The sequence below is a fragment of the Alligator sinensis genome, unplaced genomic scaffold, assembly GCF_000455745.1.
Source record: "Alligator sinensis unplaced genomic scaffold, ASM45574v1 scaffold512_1, whole genome shotgun sequence".
Lineage (NCBI taxonomy): Eukaryota > Metazoa > Chordata > Crocodylia > Alligatoridae > Alligator > Alligator sinensis.
This window is the reverse complement of record NW_005842063.1, coordinates 1,876,459-1,887,840: the sequence shown is the minus strand read 5'-3', so window position 1 is coordinate 1,887,840 and position 11,382 is coordinate 1,876,459. Positions and strand designations below refer to the sequence as shown.

General features: G+C 43.3%; 1 protein-coding gene across 1 annotated transcript; it reads right to left on the bottom strand.

Annotated features, from left to right (window-relative positions):
• Nucleotides 1–2,826: 2,826 nt before the first annotated feature.
• On the bottom strand, nucleotides 2,827–11,376 carry DDOST (dolichyl-diphosphooligosaccharide--protein glycosyltransferase non-catalytic subunit). Its single transcript, XM_006023243.2, has 10 exons — nucleotides 11,175–11,376; nucleotides 10,043–10,129; nucleotides 9,460–9,563; nucleotides 8,346–8,440; nucleotides 7,709–7,802; nucleotides 6,003–6,151; nucleotides 5,153–5,300; nucleotides 4,116–4,236; nucleotides 3,580–3,686; nucleotides 2,827–3,367 (listed from the first exon to the last, which is right to left on the bottom strand). The coding sequence occupies exons 1-10, from the start codon at nucleotides 11,341–11,343 to the stop codon at nucleotides 3,218–3,220; spliced, it is 1,224 nt and encodes a 407-aa protein (XP_006023305.1). The 5' UTR covers nucleotides 11,344–11,376; the 3' UTR covers nucleotides 2,827–3,217.
• Between the last annotated feature and the right edge of the window lie 6 nt (nucleotides 11,377–11,382).

The window sequence follows — 11,382 nt, the reverse complement described above, 5'->3', positions numbered from 1 at the left end:
CGGCCGCCACGCGCCGCCGCCCGCCAAGCGCCGCCCGCTGTCGCAAACGCGCCGCCCGCTGTCGCAAAAGCCGGCCTGCGACACAGCGCCCCCTGCCGGCCCGGACCGCTTTGCACAGCTCTGAGTCCCCACCGCCACCACCCCAGGGCCGCAGGTTGCCCGCCCCGCTCGCAGCCCCCCAGCACCATGCTTCCCCCCGTGGCGCGTCCCACCAGTGCCGTCCCATCCACTGGAAAAAAATAGGGGGTGTTTTATTAGACATCGCAGCCTTGCAACAAACCCACTTTGTCTCTGACCCCGACGCCTGTTGCGAGCCTCCCAGTTAAACCGCCTTTTTCCAGGACACTCGCAGCGGTCTTCTCGAGGCCGTCTGCTCCGCTCCTAGACGCCGCGTGCGCTGGAATCGTTTCAAGGCCCCTGGGGAATTTTACAAAGCTGAGATGCCCGAATTTGCCGGCAGGGGTGGAGGTTGGAGCAGGGTGGGTCTGAGGACACAGAAGATTCACCCAAACGACCTGGTCTGCCTGTCTTTTAGACCAACTTAAATAGTTGGGAAAGTTTTTTCTTAGCAAGTTTTTGGGTTTAAAAACCCATGGTCAGGCTGAGGAAGCCTCTGCAGCCGGTGTGCGCGCTGTTCCTGGAGGGAACGAATAGTGAAGAGGCGAAAGGCTGCCTTTCTTGCATGCAGACCAGCCTCTGGTCCCCGTCAAAATGCTGTTGCCAATGTAATGTTTTGTAAATTAACGTTTCACTATAACGCTCGGGGGTATCCCCTGCAGCCGCCCCTCAAAAAAGATCCTCTGCCAAGCACGTCAAAATCCCCTGACACTAACCCTGGCAGCCCTGATTCGGAGTGCTGAACAAAGCAGAAAGAGCAAAAAGTGAAAGTGAAAACGGTTCATTACTTTATTTTATAATTTTATACGTTAATTCAAAGTTCAATGGGTTAAACAAAGCATTTACATGTCTGAATTAATTGATTTTATAGTAGTAGCAGGGGATTTATAGTACAAGTGGGGACCCCTGGGAACAAATTATATTTATTTACGTTCATTCCTATGGGAAAATCCGTTTCACTTAACACTGTTTTGCTTAGCGCTCGGTTTTTCCAGATCCAATGAAGAGCGCTAAGCGGGGGTTGCCTGTATAACAAAAAGATGTATGGATACTCTGTTTGGAGGTTGTTCATTCCTGGCCAGTTTGAAACTGCCCGAGAGGGATTCTCTCAAAGGATAAAAGGTCACACCAAGCGATACTCAAAGTACGTATGCAACAGAACTAACCCTTGTCTACATCAAAATCTATAAAGCACCACAGTGAAACCTCAGTCCGTATGGTACCTCTGCTCTCCCACATGTACTGTGAGTTGGGATAAACTGACATTTAAATTGTTCCATATAACAATCTCCTATGCAGCTGTGTTGAAGGTCTTTAACTGTAGGTGAAACCGCATTGATAACACAAAACGGCTGTGCATACAGAGCAACCAAGTAGAAAACATTACTCTTCCGAATAATGGGTAGCTTTCCATTTCAGAGCTTTCTTTTCTACACCAGAAGAACTTATAAGGGAGTTGTGAGCAGGAGTGGGAGGAATGAGGTGAAAAAAAAAATTGACCTTCAACTTTACTGGAAAAGAAAACCTTGTGAGGGATTGCAAAGGAAGTAGTGTTGGGATGTTAAAATGAATTGTTAATTTGGCTTATTTTGTGATAGTGTGTGATTTCTGATAATCAGCCTGGAGGATCAATGTAACACAACATGGAAATCTGACAGGCGTCATCTGTCTGCGTGCCGAGTTATGAGAGAGAGATTTATTTGTCTATTTCCCATAGCTAAATGTCATGGCATTTGGCATTATGGCAGTGTAAGCTCTGGAGATTGGCCTAATTCAGATACATTATTGAAAATCCTATCGTTCAAGGAAGGGGAGTGAAGAGCTACCTGGAATGCTAGATTCCATTCGTGCACAGAGGTGTGCATGCACTGTGGTAGCTGGAAGCTAAATGAGCGTGACTAGTGGGTGAGGAACACTGATGATTTCTCATGGGGAGGGAGAAATGCATCCAGTCACAGGAGTGCTGAAAGTGAATACTGTACTGCTGCCCTTAGGAGAATTAGATGCTGGTTACGAGATCCACATGAGTTAGGGGAGGAGAAATTTAATTTTCCCTACTTGATTACATTGGGCTACTGCTCCAGAGAAGTGTTAAGAGCCTTCCACTCCACTACATTTAACTCTAGTTCTTTTTGCAAATCTGAATGCTGGAAGCAACTGAAGATTGTTCATACCTTGTCCTATGGATCCTCCTAGATGGATGTATGCTGTAGTGCACATCAAGGGCTCAGACATTTCTACACCAGAACATTGGAAGGAAAAAAAGTACATACTTTTTTTTTTTTGTGCCATTTCACTTTTACCAGACTTCTCCCTGAATGCAGATATTCTGCAATTTCCTTACATTGTTTGAAGTTTCGACCAGACCAGCAAGTCTTAAAACAGGAAGCTCACTCCTCTGGACATAGGCATCTACTACAGAGAGACATCCCTACGGTTTTTCATAATGCTCTCTCTTTGTAGACTGAGGAGTCAGGACCCAAGTGGCTAATACACTAATTTAGCATCCTGAAGGGCCTACGCTGAATTACTGAGACTTTTCACTGCAAACCCTTATTTATGAAGGCTTTTGTGCCAGGAGCACTGTCTCCATCATAAGCGTTATAGCCTGTTCTGCAGTTTAATTAATAAACCCGGCCACATGCAGTTTAAAAGTACCTTGTGTTCTTTTAGAAAACCACTTATGAGAAAGCCAAACAACTCAGAAAGTGAGGGGAGCAAGTCTTTATTTTTGGGGGCAGGGGAAGGGGGAAAAAAAAAATCTTTAGTCAAAAGCCATTCCAATAGGGGGTAGGAAAAAACCCCCAAAATAAAATCAAGCCAAGAAATAGTTCCTTACAAATTGTCATGAAATGCCAATATTCAAACTGTCACTGTATTTCAATACATATTGATCATTTACAGCTCAGTGGAGTCCCCTCAAACATAAAATTTTACTCCCTCTTTCTTGCTAGCCCCTAGTCTTAAAAAGTCCCCATGCTCATCTGGCCCTTACCAGTTGAGGAGTCTCATCCTCAAACAACATTTACAGTGTCCTGCATGCCACCTGGCTGCATCTGGAGGCAGTGACTTGGGCAAAGGTTCTTCCCCTGCTGGGAGATCAGTCAGATTTCTCCTTCTCTTTCATGTGCAAAAAGACGATGCTGAACAAGAAGAGGCCTACCATCATGGAAAAGGCACTGGCATAATACGGGTATGCGGAGGGGATAAAACGCTCGTACTGCGTGTGCTGCAGGGGACGCACAGACACCTGGGAGCAGAAGACAGACAAAAGAGGACATCCTTCAGTTTACATGCAGGACCTCATGCTAGCATGTAATCATTTACAAACCTCTTGGCATGATTCCCCCACTCAGGGTACTGTAGACCCTTTTCAGCCAGGTTCCAATAATTATAATTGGAATTATAATTTCCAGCCCCCACAACACACATCCAAAGAAGAGAATTTTTTACTGTATTTACCTGAGTAGAGGAGTATAAATGGGTATATCCCAGTCTATTATAATCTACTTTAAACTGAAAAACTCCATAGACATCTGGCAGTTTGAACTGTACACTGTACTTGCCACCTTGGAAAGAGAAAAAAAGGTCATGTAAATAACTCAGTAAATAGACCAAAGGTAAAAGTAAAAAATAAAAAAAATTCTCATTTGGGAATTCTTTTCTCAGTTCCCTTCCACCTCATGGCCCTGCACCTCCCTCTCCCCAAACCCATTTTGCGGCGTTAGTCCTCTGGAATCTAGTTGCTCCTGCTAATGGAACAGCTCTGCAGCAAAGCAATGCAAAGCAAACCCTTCCTTCTTGTAGTCAGACATGCCGTCTGTGGCTATTCCATACATTATCTCAGAATAGCCTTTGTTCCAACTAATCGTACTATTAGTGAGATACGTTTCCATGGCAAGAGGAGAGAGAGGACATGCCCAGTTTTGTCACTATCAATAGGTTTTAAATCCCTAAGGCTGGAAATGTTCGCTCGTCCAAGGCAACCCAAGGCTCACCATTTCTCTTCAGAAAAGTCCTGACAAATGGGTCAATGCGAACAAATTCCAGCTGAATATCGTCTCCATCAAAGGGAACCCACTTGCCATCAGAGAGTTTCTCAATCACAATGCTGTACTCCTGAAACACACAGGCCAGTGCTGCATTAACAAAGACCTACAGGACAAAGTTTCTGAACAGAAGAGGTATGTACTGCATTTCACTAACAGGGATATCTGAAAGCCATTTCACTTTGGAGCTAATGTGCTTGTAATGCTGCACTCTGTCTTGCCGTGCAGGAACTTCACTGCACCAACAAGCCTTTGGTAGGTATACTCAGTGTGGAGCAGACTTCCCTTTAAACATGCCACATTTAAAGCTTGGCAAGTGTGCCATGGTTAAAAGCTTTTCCCCCACTCCTACCACAAGTTTTATAGCTGCAATTTCTACACAGAGCAGGAAGGCATTTTTAACTTCCTGGCGTGTACTATTCATTTTTACTTTGAAAACTGATGCCAATCTCCATTATTTAACGACACTGTGTGAAGTCAAAATTCCAGAACATGCTCTGACTGCCTCAAGTACTTGTAGAGAAGTACTCTGAAAGAAAACAAGTGGGATCACCTGTTCAACAGGCTTGGGTAATACTTAGAACAAGTCAAGGGCTTCTCCAGAGCTGGCTGCTGATGCCATTTAATATTTCATGATGTTCTCATATGAGCCAAGATGGACAAACTCCGACATGTACTGCTAAACAGGGTCCAAAGGTGTAGCAGATGCTATCCTCAAAATTAGAGAGATTACACATCAAGAGCTTTCAATACCTACAGCTATCTAGAACCAATTAAAATTGAAGGGAGAAAGCCCCCAAATGATTCTATTTCTCTCCCCCCCCGAGCATTCCTCACAGCGATTTTTACGCTGTAGTTTTTGCAGCTCTGGGTCTCAGTCCTAGTGGGGGGAAAAAAAAGCCTGCTTCCACATTTCTCTTAGCCTGAAGAATAAAAGTTCATCTGCTCTATAAAAGTCCAGTACATCTCTCTGCAGACAGTCTTACCACAAGGTCAGTGACAGTGTAGGCATTAGGTGGTGCAATCTCTCCCACACGATGGTGAGACACTTCTCCAACCCGCAGCACACCCTCTTCCTTGAATACCCAGCGGGACAAGGCAACTGCCAACTCATAGTTACCAGTCTGGGAGTACCTATGTATATAGCAAGAGGTTGAGAATGAGGCATGATGACAGCCACTGCACAGAGTGCCATTCACACAGGCAAGTTATTACTGGAGCTGAAAGCAACAAAGCTGGCCTGGATTTATATATAAGAGAATGTTTTTCCAAGCAGATTTCTTCTAGAAGGGCAAAGGACCATATCAGATAGGCCCTCATCTTAAATGACTACTTTACTTCACAAATTATTCTATACACCCTAACAGTCTACTTACTACTGAGTAATCACTTAATCCAGCGATATGTTTTAATGCCTCTTAACTGAGAAGATTCCCAGCCTAATTGCTGATGGGATTACTGATGTTCAGAGTATAATATTGCACAACATTTTAAGACAACCATATCTACAACATTATGAATCTTTTTTTTTTTTTCAGCATCTCTGAACTGAGCAGTTGCTTCTTCCCTTCTTAATATAAGGTAAGGACAACATCATATTGTTTAGACAGCTCAAGAATTTACTCCAAGGCTGAAAGAAAATGGGTTATCATAAAGCTTATATAGCAAAGGGAGTAATGTAGCACTTAAGGGAGTTAAGTGCACAATGTTAGTGTATCTTATATTCTTGTTAGAGACAATTGGTTCCAATCTCCCAGTTTCTCTGATCAAACAGCTATTAGAACCACTCAGAGAGAACAGCTCCAAGTGCCCATGGAGGATATTAAGTTAGTATACCTCTTAGAGCCAGGCATAGCTTTCTGCACAGCAGAGTTAAAGAAAGCATCACTGAAAAAATCCAAGGATCCACTGAAGACAACACGGGCATTGTTCCTGGCCTGGAGACCAGCAATCAAAAGGGTGTTCTTCCCGACAGCATGAGGATACTAAAATGGAAAAGACAGGATAAGAATAGATTTAAATAATTCATTTTGCTTTGATCAAGCTAAATGCTTATTTGCATTATAGTAGCACATAAGGTTCTGATTTCAGTTGAGGCATCTGAAGCAGCAGGCGCTGCAGGCATAACAAGAGCCCTTTCTTATAATGTAAAGAGGAAACACAAGGCATTAGAGGAACCAGATATAGAAAGGCAAAGCAATAACAAAAATGTGTATTAAAGCAAACTAGCCAAAAGCTCACCTTTGCACACTGCTTTAAGCTGCTTTTTAAGCAAACAATGTAGTTGCCTGACACATTCACCATAGGGGTTAAACAGTTAATAGTCAGGTCAGTTAAACAGTTACCAGTCAAGTCAAACACCACTGCAATGTCTTTAGTAGAAATACTATGGTGTGGCTGCAGCTAAACACAATCCAAATTAGGCTTTCAAGGATTAGAAAATATTTCTTAAAGGGAGCAGTTTTCAACCTTTTAAGATTCAAGGCACCCCTCAGAAAATGTCAAGTCTTAGTTTTCACTCACTTTGAGCGCAGAAAAATAATAGAATAAGTTTACTCAGAAAGACCACAACTGATCAGAACGTTTTATTGTGATGGGTTCCTATTTGCAATCTGGATTTCTCTCGTGAATCATGTCTGCACACCTAATGGTACTAATACTGTGCAGCACCCTTGGAAAAAAAAAAAAAAAAAAAAAAATCTCACGGCACTCTCGTTGCAATATCACTGTCTTAAAGAAAAGCATCTGCCTGTTCAAATAACTATTATGAAATGTCATAGTAAACAAGCAGAAATCAAACTAGTTTCCTGTCAGTTAAGTCCTACTCATGTCAACCCTCAAGTATCCTTTTTCCTCTGAATTGTTGTGTCAGTAAGTTGAGACGCTGTCAACTACTCAGGTTAATTGAAGCATGAGACTTCACCACATGCTGAGACACTAGAGCATCCAGAATGTATTACCTATTGCTTTTTTTTTTTTTTTAAACCCTTTGTCTACTACAGCTTCAAAACTAAATAGAAGAATGTTGGTGAGGATGGGTTAGTCCAGTCTCCATAGCCAATTGATCCTTACTAGAAATACCTCATTTCACACTGGTCAAACAAACTGCAATGTAGCAACAAGGCTGGAGTATCATCAGCCTGCACTGCACTGACCCAGCAGCCTAGAAGCAATGTGTTCCAAATCCCTGGTCTGCCAAAGCAGCAATGGATTGGGAGCCTTTGTTTCCGCCTCACTATTTTTATCTCAGTTCCCTTGAAAGACGACTATTTTTTGGAATCTATTTTGCTGTAATCAATATTAAGACTTGTGATCTCATCCAGCTTTTTCTATTTGGATCCAGTTTATAACAAAACCGCAGATAAAAGATTTCCAAGAAAGTATGAGAATGCAATACGGAGCAGTGCCATGAGATTACAGATGTTGAATTCCCCTGTACCTCAGTGCAAGTGTTGTATCTCTTGATCAATTTTAAACTACTGAACCAAGAGGAATGAATATAACCACATAAAAGAAACTGGACAAAAGGTAATTGAACATACCTGGTTGATGGGCTTGTCAGGGAAGAAGGAGTATGAGGTAGAAGAGCCAGTTAGGATATCCAGTACCAGAGGGTTATCAGGATCAGCCACCATCCTGTGGGGAGTGAAATAGGGGAAGTAACAGGAAGATATTTCAACTAGAAACACCTCTTTCAAGAAGATAGTGCATGCTCCTCAAGTTCTGATTAAACTCCACAAACACACAATTCAGAGCTTGAGAATAATGATATTGATTCAGTTCCTGATACAGCTAGTGGCAAAACTTCCACTAATTTCAAATTAAATCCTCAGTAAGCCAAACTGACTTGTTCGTTTCTTTTAAAACTAATGTAAGTGCTGAGTTGTTTCACACACACCCCACCCCCATCAGGGTTTGACCTGACAGCATTCAAGAATCACCTTTTACAGAGTCTAGGATTAGAGGGTTTTTGTTTTAAATTCAAACAGAATCTTTACACACAAACTGGACTATGTGGAAATGAAAGAATTTGTATTCTTTGTTCACAGTTAGGGAAACTAGAGTAAACAGTAGAAAGCAACACAGAATAAGAGCTCTGTTTCAATGATCACATGCTAATACAAGTTAAAAATTAGTTTATAGAGTATGATAATAGCAAAAGCCTTATAGTTCGCTTACCCAACTCCTCGGAAAAGAATGGGGTTTAATGGACTCTTCCCCACTATTGTAGGAGCCTTCAGAAGATTTTCAGAGTCTGCAACAATGAGCGTGTGCTTTAGGGAAGAGACAGAAGAGACTTTCATTAAAGCTTTTACATGCTTCTACAGAACACTAGGAACTGTTAAGCCCACTTTTGCTAGCTGATAGGCCACTTCATTACAGCTTGTTCTGTCCTGCTGCAGGCACTTTGTGGCTAGTGACTGCACAACACAGCACCTCATGACACTTTGCTGCTTTCTTTCTGGTGCTTAGAAGTAGCATTAATTGACTTGACAGTCATCTTCCCCTTTTGGTCAGAAACAATTTGTGACACTGGGCAAGAGAATGAAGATGGTAAGAATGGTCAGCACGGACTGAGCAGTATCATAATTTAAACAGCTGATTAATCTTATTCTGCATGCTTACCTTTTATAGTTAATTTCCTTTAAAAAAAAAGCTGATTCTCAGAGGCTGGTAGCCATTAAATATTAGCTTACAACTACAGCCCATAAGCTAAGTTTGGTATGTTCTACTAGTCAGGCAGGTAAGTTACATGTAACTGAACAGTCACCCAGTTTTCTCAGTTTTACATTTTATTACATGCTAAAATGCTGAATGATGTCTCTTGTTTATTAGAGGGCTAAATTTTATTTGTGTGTGTCAAACTGCTTTAGGATGGAAGCTGCAATTCACAGCAAATGCAGAAGTTAGCATTTCAGTAGTTAAACGAACAGTTAATATCAAAACAGGTTTTACACTTAAAAAGGATTTATTCAACAGAGAAAGTATTGTGCATCTGATGAAAAGAACTCTTACTCACAAAAGTTTATACATCCGATTCAGTTGGAAGCGTAGAGATGCACCTTATAGCCTGTATAATTCAATAATACTCAAAGCAGGTATGTAAGATAGTCTTGGGAGAGAGCATGGACAAGGGGTGAAGGCAAGAGGAAGATGGGAAAGATTCTTCTTTACAACTAACCAAAAACCTCCTTTTCCCTCCAACAAAAAGCAAACATTTCCCAGTAACTTGTGCAGTTACAACGCGTTTCCAAAGGAGTGGACACACCCAAAGAATCTGGCAAAGACTCACCTGGCCTGGGTCTGAGACATCGTAGTTGTGATGGTCAATCACGGCTGTCCGCTCCTCATCAAACTCTATTCCACACTCACTGCCCAGTTCTCGCAGAGGGTCACCTAAAAGAACAAAGACGGGTTGCTATTTCTACACTATTTACAAAAAGGCTCAAAAGAAAACTAAAGGTAATTAAAATAGAAGTAGCAGACGCTGGTGCTGCAAACTGAACATTTTACAGCTAGCTGGAGGCACTCACGACACACCTCTGCACCCAACTTTCATTTGAAAAATACAATTAAAGCTTTTTTAATAAAAACTTTGATCACTACCAACTTGTTCCAAAGTCTTTGGGTAAATCATCTGGCCTCCCGTGCCACAGTTTTCCCATCTGCCTAACAGGAACAGAAGCGCTTTGTAGTTCTTTGTTACGAGAAGGCTGCAGCCAGAGGGCTAAGAGCTCTCATGTCAAGGAAAACTTGAACCACCACCCTGCGTCCAGAAAGCTGATGCTTTCATGTCTAGAGCACTTCTGTTATGCAGCTGCAGAAAGCAAAGCCATAGTTTATACCAATTCATTTAATGTGTCATTCTTACTGACCAATGTCTGAGCTGGCAGCCACAAGGACGCTTCCGCCTCCATCGATGAAAGCTGTGATGGTCTCCACATTGATATTTCCTCCAAAATCTTAAGAGACAAATGCCAGTCACTTGTGAGTCCAGCAAATGACAGCATGATACTTTATCATTGTTTGGACCAGGGAAGGAGAAAGAGGTACAAGGGTGCTGAGGGAGACTGATAAGGAAGTTGTGCCAGAGCGGTAGGGAAGACAGTGGACTTGGCTTCAGCCCGAAGGCAGGGAACTAGCTAGTCAACATCGGCTGCAGAGAAATAACCATTAAAAGCACTCGGGACATATTTCAAGCTTTCTTCCGCCCACCTCATCCCAAAATACCACTCTGTGTTTTAATCCATTTGCATAGAAATTGTAAATTTTCAAGAGTATAGTGAGGAACCAGTAAGACAACACTCGTGAGCTGTCAGCAAACGCAAATCTAACTTCTTCTCTGCGCTGGGAAACCGCAAGTAAAAAACTCATTCGTTCTATTCTCCAAAAACTTCCAAGTTAATTTTTAAATTTCAGTTTAGCGACAATAACCCAGACATACTGGTAAGGCATATCAGTTAGAGAAGCTTGCACCTCTGCAAGGTAGGACACAGTGAAAACGCTCTTCTCTTGACTAAGGAAGGGCAGCTAAAGAGAAAGACGAGCATTTAAGGAACAAGGGGAAAAAACTCTGGGGTTCAGAATAGAACAAACGAACATATACAAGTCAGCTGTAATGATTTAAAAGGGATCCCACGTATCATTAAAGTGACTTCTTCCCGCACAGCCCTGTGAATTACCTCCTCTACAGAAAGGGAGCATCCCAAGCGGACCACACGACCTAGACGAGGAGCCTTGTGGGATCAAACACCCCAGTGCCAGGAGCGCAGCGACCAGCCTGAGCCCAGCACGTGGGGGCGAAGGCCAGCGCGAGGGGTCGGCGCCGAGACCCACAGGCCACGTAACGCGGCTCCACAGCTGGTCCCCCACCCCGTGTTTGTGTTTAGGCGCTAGGCAGGTCTCTCTCCAGCCGCGAAACAGGTGCAGTCAGAGCCTGGCCCCAGCAGCACGCCGGAGACGAGCGACCCGCGGAACAGCAGGGGCGGCACCGAGAGCTCCCCTCACCTTCTATGGAGGGCGAGAAGATGATGAGGTTATCGTACAGGAACTCGCCGTACTTGATGAGAGACAGGCCGGGGTCGTCCGCCGTCCTGAACGCGAGGTCGAAGCCTCGGTCTGCGCCCGCAAGAGACAGAGATGAGGTGGGGGAGCAGAGGTCCCCCGGGGTGCCCATGGCCTCTGCCCCCGCAACCCCAGCAGCCCCTCACGCCCC